At 46.0% G+C, this 15,970-nt stretch overlaps 1 protein-coding gene and 1 long non-coding RNA gene across 5 annotated transcripts in view; one reads left to right on the top strand and one right to left on the bottom strand.

Moving 5' to 3' along the window:
* Positions 1–15,181, top strand: part of PDE6A (phosphodiesterase 6A) — a 57,037-nt gene extending 41,856 nt beyond the window's left edge. For 2 of the 4 annotated variants that reach the window (XM_010956107.3, XM_010956105.3), the window contains 5 exons: positions 10,188–10,251; positions 10,527–10,601; positions 12,123–12,206; positions 13,580–13,727; positions 14,137–15,181. In XM_010956107.3, the coding sequence (XP_010954409.1) occupies positions 10,188–10,251; positions 10,527–10,601; positions 12,123–12,206; positions 13,580–13,727; positions 14,137–14,207 (442 nt within the window). In that variant the 3' untranslated portion in view covers positions 14,208–15,181. Of the gene's footprint in view, positions 1–10,187; positions 10,252–10,526; positions 10,602–12,122; positions 12,207–13,579; positions 13,731–14,136 lie in introns of all 4 variants that reach the window. The other 2 variants (XM_010956104.3, XM_010956106.3) reach the window with 2 other exon arrangements.
* On the bottom strand, positions 2,234–14,827 carry LOC141577107 (uncharacterized). Its single transcript, XR_012505705.1, has 4 exons — positions 14,751–14,827; positions 14,106–14,286; positions 8,960–13,687; positions 2,234–4,252 (listed from the first exon to the last, which is right to left on the bottom strand). It is a non-coding gene; the product is annotated as an uncharacterized LOC141577107 (long non-coding RNA).
* Positions 15,182–15,970: the final 789 nt, after the last annotated feature.

Raw genomic sequence — 15,970 nt, 5'->3', positions numbered from 1 at the left:
ATCAAACGTGTCTAACACGAGGTGCTGGGCAGAGGGAGGGACAACAGGCAGCCCTAGTCCCTGCGGTGGGAGTGTAAGCAGGTGCAGCATTAGCTAGTAAAGCCTAGATGTGGGAGTGCTGGGTCAGAGAGCACGGGTGTTCATGCTTTTGATATAGCATTGCCCTCTGCCCATCAAAAGCGTAAACGCCGGTACTCTTTGACCTAGCAATCCCACATCTAGGATTTACCCTCTGGACTTCGTCCCACATGTGCTCCAAAGAGTATGTACAGAGTGACTGATTGCAGCATTATTTGTAATCACGAATAAGATTGGGGAAAAAAAAACTGTAAAATAACCATCATGGGGGACTGGGTTAAATACATGATGGTCCTTTCATACAGTGCAATATCATACAGACTTTACGAAGAAATCATATGAAGGATTCCGCTCCACCCCCAACCCCCTAAAAAAGCCGGAAGCAGGATTTCTTTCATCATTGTAAAAGCCAAGGTAGTCTTAGCGTGGAAGTCTTCAGATTGAACACATATGCCCCTCCCACCGCCACACCCCAGCCCTAAACTTTCCAAAACAAATATGGGCTTGGAGGGCCTCAAGGGAACTGGTGTTCTCTCTTTTCACATTATCTTCCTGGGAAAGCACAGTCCGTGAGCCACGGTCAGTTCCTCACTTCTCTTTCATGTTATAAAATAAGAGCAAACACTGCACCCTTTCTTGAAGCCTATGGTACAGAGACCTCTGGGGCATCAAACAGGGACAATCTGAAATACTGGTGTCCTCAAAGCTTCTTTTAATCATGGCATCATAAGCCCAAAGGAGGGCTTTGGGCCTTCCCTGAACTATAGAGATGTAGATATAGAGACAGAGATAGAGAAATAGTTGAAAGCAAAACAAGGCATCAGAAGTGGAGAATTTTGTCCTGGATTGTACAGTGGGGTAGCAGGAGCTAAGGCATTTTTCATTGAACACCCTCCTTCCTTTGGAGAATGCACCACTGTCCAGGGATTGTTCCCTGATACCAGGGCCAAGGTGCATCAGTTAGGTTTGAATTCCTGATTTCATCCATTTATCTGTCTGTCTAGTCTACATACACCCTTATCCATCTATCTCTACCTTTCTTAGAATTAAGAATTAAAAAAAAGGATCGGTGTCATCAAGATGCATTCTAACCTGCTTATATGAATTGAAAAATAAAATTGGATTCTTTCTGACAGAAACAAGTCTGATTTGCCTGCTTTAGCTGAGAATAAAAGATTGGCATTTCCAATTATGTTACATGGCAAACATTTCCATAAATTAAATGAGTCAAATCTGTGGCTTCAAAGTTTTGATGAAAACATGGTTAAAACTTGTTATATGATAAAAGCACTTTATAAAAAATATAACACTGGAAGATATATTAAAATGAATATTGTTTTAATTGACCTAAGCGATTCTGAGTATCTTGGGTTAACCAAAGTGCCAGAGAGAAAGTGTCAGGGGTGCAATTAATAGTCACATGAGAACTCTTGGTCAAATCTTTTATGGCAGTCTTCCCAGAAACTGAGGAAGTGAATGAGTCTAATGTTTGCTTTAAACAAAATTGAAGGAGAATCTAATTGTCAGCTGATAGATTATTCAGAATAATGATCACAGTATAATTTTTAACAGTTAATTTGGAAGACTTGAAAGATGGGAGTGACATTCTGACAGAACTCCTTCTATTCCCAAGGTTTCTAATTACTTGCATCTATAAAAATAAAAAGTTGGCCTAAAACAGATGTTAAATTTAACTCAGTCTTGCGATAAAAATATTAGTTCATTAACTAATTTTACAGCCCCATTCTATCTCATTAATAGATGAAATTTCCAAAAATATTTGAGTGTTTGATAATTACTTATAAAAATAGATACTATATTTTGTTGTATTGGTTAATCATGTAATAATAATAACTCAATCCAAAAGAAAAGTTTTTACTACTTGAAGACCTGTGGTCAAAGGCAACAATCTTTAGTTATATAATTTTAATTAATGGGCATATTTGGTTACAAATAAGTATGAAAGGGTGATCAATGAAAGACATTTCATATATATATATTTGAATGTCTTTCATTGATATATATAGATAGACATATGCATACACACATACACACACACACACACACACATACACACACATATAAAAACAGGATAAAATCTGTTGTGGAAGTCAAGCGGAAATACAATTTTACAGAGAAAAGGAAGGATGCAAAATTCCAGACTCTTTTAAACATTTTTTTTCATTTATTACTTAATTTTTTATTGAAGTATAGTTATGTACAATTTTATATAAGTTACAGGTGTACAATATGGTGATTCACAATTTTTAAAGGTTATACTCCATTTATTGTTATAAAATGCTGGGTATACTCTCTATGTTGTAGATTATGTCTTTGTAGCTTATTTTATACCTAATATTTTGTACCTCTTAATCCCTTACCCCTATATTGTCCCTTTCCTCTTCCCTCCCCCCACTGGTAATCACTCTCTCTCTAGTTTATTCTCCATATCTGTGAGCTTGCTTCTTTTTTAATATTCACCAGTTTTGTTTTGTTTTTTTTTCAGATTCCACATATAAATGATATCATGCAGTATCTGTCTTTCTCTGTCTGGCTTATTTCACTTAGCACAGTACCCTCCACATCTGTCCACATTGTTGCAAATGGAAATATTTCATTCTTCTTACGGCTGAATAGTATTCCATTGTATATGTATAACCACACCTTTTTTATCCAGTCATCTGTTGATGGACACTTAGGTTGTTTCTGTATCCTGGCAATTACAAATAAGGCTGCTATGAACAAAGGGGTGCATGTATCTTTTCAAATCAGTGTTTTTGGTTTTTTTGGATATATACCCAGGAATGGAATTGTTGGGTCATATGGTAGTCTTTTTTGTTTGTTTGTTTGTTTTAGATTTTTGAGAAACCTCCATCCTGTTTTCCACAGTGACTGCACCAATTTACATTCCCACCAACTGGGCAGGAGAGTGCCCTTTTCTCCAAATCATCACCAACGTTGGTTATTTGTGTTCTTTTTGATAGATGTGAGCTGATATCTCACTGTGGTTTTGATTTGCATTTCCCTGATGATTAGCAATGTTGAGCATCTATTCATGTGCCTGTTGGCCATCTGCATTTCCTCTTTGGAAAAATGTCTATTCAGTTCTTCTGCCCATTTTGTAATTGGTGTGTTTCTCTTTTTGATGTTGAGTTGATTGAGCTGTTTATATATGTTGGATATTAACCCCTTATTGGCTATATCATTTGCAAATATTTTCTCTCATTCAGTAGGTTATCTTTTTGCTTTGTTGACTGGTTTCCTTTGCTGTTAAAAAACTTTTAAGTTTAATTAGGTCCCATTTGTTCATGTTTGCTTTTAGTTCCTTTGTTTTAGGAGACCAATCAAAAATATATTGCTTCAATTTATGTCAAAGGGTGTCCTGCCTGTTTTCCTCTAGGAGTTTTATGGTTTCCAGTCTTTTGTTTACATCTTTAAAATTTCAGTCTCTTAAAGAAAAGCTTGTTCATGTGTTTTTAAATGGGTGATGGACTGATGGCTGATATGAAAATGTTATGCTATTTAGATTCCTTTATATTTAAAGAATGATGTAACCATTTCAATAGTCAAGATGTCAACTTAAAAATGTACAAGAAGGTAAGCATTTTTCAAAATTCTTTAGGTAGGCACCCAATGAAAAGTGATGGAAGACCCATAAAGCAGACTTTCTCAACCTTAACACTATTGACATTTAGAAACAATAACTCTGTTGCGGGGGCTGTTCTGTGCATTGTAGGATGTTTGACAGCATCCCTGGTCTCCACTCCCCAGGTGCCAGTAGCAGCTTCTCCTCCCCAGCTGCGACAATCAAAAGTATCTCCAGACATTGCCAAATATCCTCTGGAAACTGGAAACCACTACTATAAAGCAATCTTGGAATTGGTCCATTGATTAGGTGATTAGACATAATTAGAACTGCCTCATACCTAGGTAGAATGTAGCTGTTACATACTTGGGGCTTTGGCCCCAGACAGTCTGGGTTCAAGTCTCAGTTCTCTCACTTATTGGTGGTGTGACCCTGAGCAGGTTACCTCACCTCTCTGGGCCTCAGTTTCCTCATTTGCTCTAAGAGGGTAATGGTAGTACTTACCTCACGGATTGTCACAGGGGCTGAGCTGGGACACGTGGAGCGGGGTGCAGCGTTGTTCACAGCAGGTGTGGTGTTAGATTCTTCCTGTGGTATCAGAAGACACACGTGTTTAGCTTTTGTCCCCAGTTCCAGATTCTACAACCCTTGATAGTGATAGTCACAGGCTTGATAGAAAGTGTCTTTTGTTCTAATGAGGCAACTCTTGGTGAGACCTTAGATGGCTTCAGGATAAGGGCTGGTCACCAGAAATATGAAGCCTTGATTAGAGGCTTAGAACTTTCAGTCCCAACCCCAGCCTCTGGGGAGAGGAGAGGGCTGCAGATTGAATTAGTCACCAGCGGTCAGTGATTTAATAAGTTATCCTTATGTGGTAAAACCTCCATACAAACCTCTAAACAACAGAGTTCAGAGAGCTACTGGGTTAATGAACACATGGAGGTGCTGAGAGGTGACATGTTGAAAAGGCCACGGAAACTCCATAGGCACCCCCACCCCATACCTTCCCCTATGCATCCTTTGCGATTGGCAATTCCTGAGTTGCATCCTGTATAATAAATTGGTAAACATAAGAAGAGTTTTCCTCAGTTTTATGAGATGGTCCTAGCAAATTTTTGAACCTGGAGACCATGGGAATCCCCTGACTTTGTAGCCAAGTCAGACAGAAGTATGAGTAAGCTGGGGACCCAGTACTTGCAACGACTTCTAGGCGAGGGCAGCCCTGTGAGACGGAGCCCTCAGATCTGTGAAGTCTGATGCTAGTGTCAGAACTGAACTGAACTGAGTTGAACTGAATTGAATTGAACCAGAGAACACCCAGTTGGTGTCAGAATTGGTTGTTGTGAGGGAAAAACCCAACACTCGCCCTCTGTGCTCTGATTAACTTGGAGGGCTGACGTGAGCGAGTTCCCCCTTATTTGAGATCCACACCTCAACCCTTGGCGCATCTTAAGCCAGTTGACGTTTGCTCGTATCCTACATTGCTGTCTCTTGAGCCCACTTTTGTGTGTTCACTGCAAGATGGTCAAGTGCCTCTAGAGTCAGGGTGTGACTTCCATTCCTCATTAAACCCTTCGTATCTGCCCTTAATTCACCCCTGATGTAGCCTGACCAAACCAGGCACTGGAAGGGCATGGAGATCCTCGAGTGCTGCAGTGTGAGGCCTGCTACCTGCTTTTGTACAGCAATTACAATTTTCAATGGTTGGGGGAAAAAATCAAAAGAACAATATTTCCTGTCAAAAAAAAAATTATAAAAAATTCAAAGTTTAGAACCCACAAACAAAATTATATTCTTTGACAGAGGGCCACATTGTGACCTTTGTGGGCCATGGGCACTTTTGCCTTCGGGGCTTCTTCCTCCATTTAAATAAATTAATAAATAGAAATCATATTTTATGACTGTGTTGGCATAAAGACAAATAGAATCCAGGCTGAACTGGTTCATTATTCATATAGGCATTATTATTGTTCTTTTAAAGAAGAAATTTAAATTTAAATATTTTCATGGGCCCCTAAAGTAGCTCAAACCCTGGGCACTGCCTAAGAGATAAGTGACCTTGTCTTTTTTTTTGTTTGTTTAAATCAAGCAGCTTATCCTCTCCTCTCCTGTCTATCCTTCCAACCATTCATTCATCCAGGAATGACTGTTAAGAATTTGGAAACATTGTTTGCCACTGAATCCAGAAAGCAACTACTGTGCTAAATACATTCTTCTAATACACGTCTGCACATAATGAGTTAGTGGCCAAGACTCTGAAAATTCTAATTCACTCTCCTCTTGCAGCTGCACTCAACTGCCACTTTAAACCCAAAGAACTCATGTTGGCTCCAACCTCAGGTGCCACCTGATGTTAAGCCCTCACTAAGTTCAAGAGAATGGAGCTTTGGGAAGGGCTGGAGGGAAGTATGAAAACCGACATGCAAACCAAAACTCACAAACCCCCAACAATGTGGTTGGTAAATGCTTCCAGGGCAGCGGTCCAACTTCTAAATCCTGGCATTCAGAAAGCACTCAACAAGTATGTGCTTGGAGAGCAAACAGAGTCCAGCCCACACTCAAGCCCCAGGCCACGAGCTCAGAGCTCACCTGCCTTTCTGCTGGCCAGCTCAGGGAGCCAAGTGACTCTGCCTTTTCTCATCTACAGCTGCTTCACAGCACGTTGATGGCGTTGAGTAATTGCGTGTGCTCTGCAAAACCTAACTACTTACTATTTGGCCCTTTGCAGAAAAAGTTTGCCAGCTCCTGGTCTAGTGTTTTACAAATGAGGAAAATGAGGCCCAGAGAGACAGAGTGACTTACGTATTCATACGGGCATTTGTGGGGCATCAAGGACTGGAACCCAAGTCATCCCACCCCTCTCCCTCACACCCGTAACCTGCTCAGGTTCCTGTCAACTTTCCCTGCAGGCTACATCCTCCAGGCCAGGGTAATTCCAGGGAGAGTCTGAATGTCTGCTGAGGGTGGATGGGATGCTTTCAGGGGTCAGCCAGGGGTCAGCCAAGGTTCAGGGAGAAGCCCCACTGAGCATTCCAGCTGGGCTGAAGAGACATTTGCTTTGGGCAAGGTGAACAGGAGCTCATCCTGGTGGTTAATGTGATACAGGTGATGAGGAGGAGGAGGAAAATGGGGACACCCACAGAATCACCTAGGACAGGTATATTACACTGAATCGTATGAAACTGCTGACTTTTGACTGTTTTTGACACACAAAATCAGAATTACATATGATCCAACCTAATATGATTATCTCATTTAACAAATGAACAGGGAGAGTCTTAAAGACATGAAGTCACTTGTCCTGGACGCATCAAGTAAGAAGAGTGAGGCTCTAATTGCTGTCTGATTCCAAATCCTTGTAGAGAAATGTACACTGTTCTCCCATTCAACTCCGCCCCCTCCTCTTGATGACTCTCACCGATCTGGAGGAGGAGGTTCAAATTTCTCAGCGTACAAGATTGTCATGACTTACTTTTGCTCTCTTCTACGTAATAACCACGTTGTCTTTTTCTCTCCTTCATCCTGACACCTCCCTCTTCCTCACTTTGCACGTCTCACCTATCCCCAAGCCTTGCTGCATTCGCTTCTTAAAAGTAAAGTTCACTTCATTAAAAAGTGCCTTGTGTATCTGGACACTTCTTTTTACTGCCACCTCCATCTCTTGTATGGATCCTGCAGTGGCTTCCTCACTGGGCTCCTGGCTGGCGTCCCTGTCCCCTCCATACTGAAGCCATAGTGATCTTTGTAAAATGCAAACGTGACCCCTTCTCCCTGCTCATACTCTTCAGTGGCTTTTCCTTTCGCTCTTAGCGTAAAGATGCCCCTCATCACGGCCTGGGCTCCGTGGGCCCGCGCTGCTCATCTCTTAGGTCCCCTCTCACCCCCTTTCTCACCTGCTCCCTGACCTCCTCCTACCTCGCAGCTCTTTGACTGTGCTGGCTTCCTTCCAGCGGGGCCTTTGCATTACATGTTCTCTCTGCCTGGAATGTGCCTCCCCACGCCCTTTGTCACCAGTGCTCTGCTGTACTTCCCACAGATGTCAGCTCCAGGGCCACTTCCCTGATCCCCCAGGCCTAGGTCAGTTTCTCCTGTTACCTTATCACCTAAAATAGAACTGCTTTCCTTCAGAGCAGTTGTTTCTTGACACACTTACACTTATTTGTGTGATAGATGTGTGACTCTCCAACACATCTGCAAGGTCCCTGAGAGCAGGGACGCTGTGAACCAGTCCCTGTCTGGCGTCTGGCACACATTCGTATACAAGGATGAGTAGATGAACGGTCCCTGTGGTCACCTGCAGGACGGCCACCCTCTGCCCTGTGGCAATCCCATGGACTCTCCACTGCATCTCTGCCCACGATACCCTTTCTTCTCTCTCCTCCTGGAGAGCTCCCTGCCCCCCCTACCCCAGGGCCCTACCCCACTGTCACCTCTTGGAAGCCCCCTGAACTGAGTTAGTTCCTCTCACATTTGGATTTCTTTTTTCATTGCAGTTTGTACTTCTTTCTGCCATCCCACTAAGCAGACTGCAATGACAGGTGTTTTTTGCTTCTTAAGTGACTATGAGCTCCCTGTGGGCCCTTCTGGATACCTAACACCCAGCACGGCATCTTGGCCTCAGGGCACTGAAGGAGGTGGTGCTGAAGTGAATACAATGCCTTGTCTTTAGGGCATGAGGCTTTGAATTGGCTTCTCTGGTTCCCAGGCATCCTCCCCTGACCCACGACCCACGGCCCACGGCCCACGCACACACACACACACAAAATCTCTGTCTATAAAACACTTAGGTGTTTCCCTCACTGCTGGGAGTGATTTTCACGAGAACTCTCCAGCCGAGGAGAGTAAACATCCAGTGCTCTCCTGAAGCCACACCTGCAGGCTTTAAGTGCAGACACTCCAAGTAACAGGGAACCAGTGACTCCCGTGTGCTCGGCCAAGCATTCATTGGCTTCATCTGTTTGACTGTAATCGTATCACGTCTGCAACACTTAACATTAAGCATCAGGCATGTGTTCTGAAGTTATCACACAGTATAAAGGTGTTTCTAAGAGATGTACGCATTCCTGAAAGCTTATTTACTTAAAGAATTCTATGAGTTTTTGAGAGTTTACTTTATCTAAGATAATTAAACCTGTTAGTATTTCATAACTCTTAAGGCCTCCCAGACCAGCTTCTGTAACCTACGCCAGATACAGCTGGTCAGTTGTAAAATCCTCCAAGTGGCGAGTTAGGTTCAGAGCCCCAACCTTCTCCAGCCCTTCCCTCCCCAGCCCCAGCCCCAGCCCATCATCTCACCAAGGGGGGTTGACTGTCCCTCGTGGGGTTGCCCCCTGCTCTCCCAGCCCGCAGGCGCTGCCGCAGGTCAGGCCGGCCTGCCGTCCGGCATGGATGGCTGCGGCGTCTCCCCTGCTTGCTTCCTTCCTTGCCTCTCCTTTCCGCTCCATCTTCCACGTGGTGCCAAGCAGCGCGGCTCTGATGAGGTCACGACGGCCGTAAACCGCGAGTAGCTCTTCACTGTTCATTGGATACAGCTGCACTCGCCAGCGTGGAATTAACGCCCACACCACGTGGCCTGGGATTCCCATCGCAAACGTTCATGCCTCGTCTCTGAGACACCTTCTCAGATTCTCCCCTCTTGCTCCATTCTTTGTCCACATGCGCTCGCTTTCTGCCTAATACTGTCCTTACCTGTGTAATAATATACCTGTCTTACCTTCCTATTATTGTGAAACCCTTTAATAAGAGTTCCTCTTTTAATACTTTCTTTCCGCAGTCCCTTCCTCTACTTCGTAATGCAAGTTTCCTCAGAATGACTGGGGTTATCCTTCTCCCCTGCATCAGGCATTGCCCAGTGGGGCAAACAGTGGTACTTGGGAGAAGAGCAAAAAATCTCAGATATTACGATGGTCTGTGGCCCTCCAAACAGATACACAGTTTTTCTGCGTTACTAAAATTTCATGGTGGAGCAATTATGGAAAAAAATGTCTAAAAAGGCTCTTCGACAGTGGAGGAGGAGGGATGATGAGAAAAAGGTTGAGAAACATTGTTCTATACTAGACAGGAGAGAAGGAACTCTGAGGATATGATGAGATTTAAATGAAATTGATGTTTATCTAGTCCTAGAACAGTGTGTGGCACGTAATAAAAATACAGTATTTGTGATAATCTCCAATGTTTACTGTGCACTCACTATGTCCAGGCAGTATGCTAAGATTTTTACACACTGTCTCATTCGACCCTGCACCCATTCCACGAGGAAAGTACTATTATTATTACAGACAAGGAAACTGAGGCCTAGGGAGGCTGGTTTAATTGCTCGATGTCAAACTCCTGGTGATTGACAGACAGGATTTAAACCTCTGACTTCGCAGACTGACCTCCAGATGCAATGGGAAAGTGACCCCTTCTCCTCACAATGGTGAGGTCACCTACTAATCGGGGCAGAGGAAGGAGAGAGAATGGAATTAACCAGATGTACAGCCTTGAATGGATCTGGACTGATGGATGGTGTCCTTGTGTGCAGGGCCATGATGATGACTGCCTGTGATCTCTCAGCCATCACTAAGCCTTGGGAGGTGCAGAGCAAGGTACGGACTCCTCCTGACCCAAGAGGAAGAGAATGGTGACAACAGCTAATGTGGCTTGGATTCTCCGGCTCCTGAGGCAGCCCATCTTTGCTCCATCCTCCTCTGCCAAGACATGGAGATCACCTTAGCACCTTTCCCATGATGACATAAAGTGGGGTGGCAGGGCAGGAGTGGGGTTTATGTCATTGCTCAGCCGGAAACCAAGTGGGATGGACGCACAGGTAGGAGGACTGGGGCTGGAGCCTGACTCCATGGAGCGTGTCTGCCTGTTGCAGGTGGCTCTGCTGGTTGCTGCCGAATTCTGGGAACAAGGTGACCTGGAGCGCTCCGTGCTGCAGCAGAACCCCATTGTGAGTAGAGGAGGGACGCCAGCCTGATACTGGGTGTGTGATCTCATCCTGGTGGAGAGCAGTGACCTTGCCATGATGGAGAGATGTGCCCCCTCACCCCTGAGGAAGAGACGTGTGACCTTACCACAGAGATGACCTTTCCCTAATACAGTGGTTCTCAAAGTGTGGTCCCTGGGCACCACCATCAACCTCATGACTTGGGAACATAATAGAGATGCAGATCCATAGACCCACCCTGGACCTAAAACTCTGGGGATGGGCCCAGCAATGTGCTCCCCCATAAGGTTTGGGAACCCTGCTCGCAGGTATGCGTCCTGAGCTCACTAAGTAGAGACTGATGAGTGGACACCAAAACTTGGATTTCCCTTTCAGCTCCAACAGTCCGGGAGTCCCCCTCCCTTGACCCTTTCCTGCCAGCACAGAACATGCAAGGGGAAGACCTCGTCAAGCTGAGAACCTGTCGATACTGAAAGTACACAGGCTGGGGTGTAGGGTATAGCTCAGTGGTAGAGCGTGTGCTTAGCATGCATGAGGTCCTGGGTTCAGTCCCCAGTGCCTCCATTAAAAATAAATAAATAATGAAATTTAACTGCCTCCTCTGCAAAAAAAGAAAGTAAATAGGCTGGGATGGTCAGCCAGCTCCCCACCAGAGACAGGGAGACCAGTTAGAGGGGGCTGACAGAGGCCCTCCAGAGCTAGGGCAGGGCTAGGAATTAAAGGTCGGGTAAAACGGCAAGACATTCCGGGGACAGAACCGTTGTATGCTAAACTTGTGAGAGCACTAAGGATGCGGGGGTGGGGGGTGGGGGGTGGCAACCACATGAGGCTCCGGCGGGGGTCTCAGGGAGGGTGGAGGGCTGTGAGGAGCAGACAGACATCCAGGGACTTGTGTCTTTCTTCTTCCTTCTTAACAACTGAAAATGTAGTGAGAATAGTTAATGAACTGCATATATCTTTCAACCAGATTCAATCATTAGCAACAGTCCGCCATTCTTGTTTTACGTGCATGTTTTATCTTTTGGCTGACGTTTCTTAATGTAAATCCCAGATGTTGTCATTTCTTCCATATATACTTCAGCATGTGTCTTTAAGAGATAAGACCTTCAAATACACACACACCCATACACCATTTTCACACTCAAAAACTGAGTAATAATTCTTCAGTATCATCTAATCCCCAAACTCTGTTTTCCCAGATTGAGAAAATTAAGTTGGAATGTTCAAATCAGGATCCAGTCAAGGACCACACTCTCTCCGGTTGTTGTGGCTCTTAAATCTCTTTTAATCCCTAGCAGTTTCTGCCTTTTTTTTTTTTTTCCCCGCACTCTTTTGTTAATCTGTTCCTCTATCCCCCCATTTCCTGCAAATTGCTAGTCAGATCTGCAAACTTGGTAAGTTTCAGGTTCAACTAAAAAGATTCTTTTCTTTTGTTGCAAGAATGCTTCCTAGGTAGGGTGGGTCCCCTTGCTGCATCAGGCCAGGAGGAGCCTGGCACACTTAACTCTTTCTCCCCACTGACAGCCCATGATGGACAGAAACAAGGCGGACGAACTCCCCAAGCTGCAGGTCGGCTTCATTGATTTTGTCTGCACCTTTGTCTACAAGGTAAGTCCTTTGCTTCCTCAGGCCCAACAAGATGTCTTTGCTAAGCCTGGGATTCCCAAACCACATCAGGAATAATGAACCCTGGCAAGTGACCAGTGAGTGATTCTTTACAAAGTGCTTCTCATCTCTAATAGCATCTGGTCCCCAGGACAGCCCTGTGGGGGCTTGTGTGGCTGCACACCCAGGCCAGAGCCTGGAGCATTGTACATCCTAGTTGCTCAGGAAATAGTTGTGGGACAAATGACAGATCATGTTTCCAGGCAGGGAGGAGGCACAAATGCACCTCTGATATAACGCAGACTAACGGGGTCCTCCAGGCAGCAGGGCAGGGTAGCTGATCTCTCCACGATCATCAGTGACATATGACACCATGGAGACTGGGCTGGGTGCTATCCGGGTGTTATCACAACCACCCTGTGAGGTACCATCCCGATTTCATGGTGCCCTGCCCAAGGTCACACAGCCAGTGGCAGAGTCTAGACCTGAACCCAGGCAGCTCTGGGCACAGCCGGCTCCAGCTGAACTCCGCAGTGGGCCCTGGGTTTGCCATTCTTACCTTGTGCAAATCTCCAACAGTCTGCATCTCAATTTCTTCACCTGAAAATCTAGAAGTGATGACTCTTGTTTTCCCACCTCACAGGAGTTTCTGAGGATCCAAGGAGATAAAGCATTTCATACACTGTCATGTGCTGTACTCTAAGCATTATTTTTATTCTTAGAGCTAGGAGACCTTAAGAATCCTCTAAGATATCCCGATTTCACTCGGCAAATACTGACTGAGTGTCTTTGTGCCCCAGACCCTGGGCTAGGCCAAGTTCACCCCATGAATGAGCAGAGACGTCCCTGACCTGTGCAGTTCACAGCACCGGGGTCACACTGGCAAAGGGAATGATTACAGCGAAGTGAGATGGGCAAAGAGAAGGCTTCGGGAGCTGCTCATAGAGGACTCGACTTTCTAATAGAGGAGGTCAGAAGAGGCTTCCCATACGAAGTGATGTCTAAGTGGACAAGAGGGGAAGTTAGTGTTCCAGCAAACAGAAGAGCTGGTGTGAAGCCCACGGAAAGGAGGGGACACCCAGGGACTCATAGATTTGGAATGCCCAGAAGGTTCAAGACGGTGAAGGGGGAAAGGCACCGGGTCTGAAGGGCTTGAAAGCCTTGTCAAGCTTCATCCTGAAAACCAGGGGGCACCTAGGAAGGTTTTAAGCAGGAGAGGGCCGGGATCAGGTGACCAGAGGCCCTGCAGTGTCAGCACACACCCCGCTGGGTGACAGAAACTGCTGCCGGCCCCTGGGGGAAGCTCATTCCAGTGCCGGACACATCCAGCTGCGCTCCAGGGCTCAGCTGGGCACCAGCGGCTCTCTCTCTTTCAGGAATTCTCCCGCTTCCACGAGGAGATCACTCCCATGCTGGATGGGATCACCAACAACCGCAAGGAATGGAAAGCACTTGCTGATGAGTACGAGGCCAAGATCAAGGAGCTGCAGGGGGAGAAGGAGAAAGACCAGGCACCCAACCAAGGTTTGTGGAAGGGCGGAGAAGGGGAGCCCCGACCCCACACATACTGAGCGCTCACTGCGTGCCTGGCGGGGCCGCACAGCCTCCCACACGTGGGCCCGTTCAGGCCTGCCCGTGACCTAGTATTGTCCCTATTCTACAAATGAAGCCACTGGGGCTCCCAGAGGTGAAGTGTCATGGCCAAGTCACACAGTTAGTAGTGGCCGAGCCTGGTTCCCAAGACTGAGGCTCCCGGCAGTGATTCCCCGGCTGCCCCCAACCAGGGTAGGACAGACTCCAATAATAAAGTGGAGGACACAGGGCCTCTGAAAGCCTTTAGGTTTGCAATTCTTGGTCCAAAGCAGGTCAGAGGGAAACAAACCCACTGCAGCCTCCTCTCACCTGGTGTGTTCTCCTTCCTGTCTGATTCCAACAACGGCAGGAAATCAGCCCGGGGGGAAACCCGGTTCGGGCACCGCATCCAAGTCCTGCTGCATCCAGTAGCCCCAGCGGGGATCTGCCGGCCAGGACGGCCCCACCCTCCACGGGAGAAGAGAACCCAAGCCAGTGGAGAACCACACACCTGCTTGAGAAGTCAGAGTCACAGGGTTTGAAAACTGAAGGATTTAGTTTACATCTTCCTTAGTGGCTTTCAAACCTCTTTTCAGCCCTGAGAACGTCTTACTGAGCTGAACCAACATTCTAGCTTTCATAGACCCCAATTAAACATTGAATTAGTGCCAGATCCACCTGCTTACCTAGGGTCATTTTTCTTATACTTTCATTTTATACTACGCAAATTTTCAATCATTCTCAAGAATAGAGAATTCTACAACGATCCCCACCTACCCAGCACCCAGGTTCTAATATCAAGGTTTTGCCACACTTGCTTTGTCTGTCCTTTTATATTTCTCTTCCATTTTTTTCCTTAGCTGAAATAAATAAAAACAAATTCCAGACATATCATTTCACTCCTGTTACGCATCTTTAAAGACATATGAGCATTGCCTAACACAACTACATCATTATCACATGCAACAAACAAACCTCTAATATCCAGTTGTGGCAGATGCTGTGATGAGCTGTACAGATCCTCTGCGGAAGACTGTGGTCCAGCAGCGGTGAGTGCTGTTGGCAGACAGTCCTCGGCGTGAGGATGACCTCATCCTCAGAGAGACAGTTTGCCCAAGGGTGGCCTGCACCCAGTGATGCATCCATGCTTGGCCACCTTGGCCCAACACAGGACAACTCTGCAGGGCCCTTCTAGCTCCGGGGCTTCTTATGGGGCCCACTAAGTCTGTCTCCAGGCTCGCAACACAGCTCAGTTTCTCCCTCTCCCCACTACTCCTCCCTTCCCTTCCCCAGGCATTGGTCCCGAGGGCACTCCCTAATAAACATCTGGCAGACTCTTTGCAGAAGCTGCTCTCTGGGGAACCTAACTTGTGGCTCCAGTCCTGACTCTCCCCCGATGTTGCAACAATGTCTTCAATGATTTGTTTGAATCTGATCCAAACAAGTCGACTTCTAGTTGTCCCGTATTCTGGATTTATCCATTTGCTTCCATGTGATGCTGTGTAACATATTCCTCTGTCCCTGGTTCTCCTCTAAGTGGGTGCAAACTCTAGAACTTCTCTTCCTCCCTAATAGAATGTTATGCAGAAGCTTATACATTAATGCAGCTGCTTTGAGGAGAGGGAACGCATCATTTCTCCAAACTGTTTGTAAACCACTGATCCACTCCAACCTCCCTCTTTATATAAGCGAGGAAACTGAAGGCCAGCGAGGGGACGAGGAAATTCTTGGCACAGTTCCCTGCCTTCCCTCCAGAAGCAGATGCTCAAGGTCACAGAGAACACAACGTACAGGGCACGCGCCCCATGACCACCAACAGCAGATCAGTCTGGGCTCCTGACACATTAGCCCTGCCCATATATGGAGGTCTTGCTGTCAAGAGGGATCTGGAACCCTGATCTTTATCTGCGAGATGTTGTGGCTCGGCTCCCTCCCGCCGCAGCTGTGCAAAGTCATTCGGCAATGGATGGGAGCATTCGGAATTCCTAATTAATGGGGATGGGCACCCTGTAACAAATGGAGAAGCAATCCCCCTCTCTTGGAGTTAACCTTCTAGTAAGGGGGTGACAGGTACTGAGCCATCAATCGCACGGATAACCTCTCGAAAGACTCTAATTCATGCCACAGATCCCTGCTGCTGAGAGCAAACACCCCCATTTTAGAGAGAAAAATCATGATGTCTTCCCTTTTTGCTG

This window comes from Camelus bactrianus, chromosome 3, assembly GCF_048773025.1.
Source record: "Camelus bactrianus isolate YW-2024 breed Bactrian camel chromosome 3, ASM4877302v1, whole genome shotgun sequence".
Taxonomy (NCBI): Eukaryota; Metazoa; Chordata; class Mammalia; order Artiodactyla; family Camelidae; genus Camelus; species Camelus bactrianus.
Note: the sequence above shows the minus strand (reverse complement) of the source record. Positions and strands in the feature narration are given on the sequence as shown.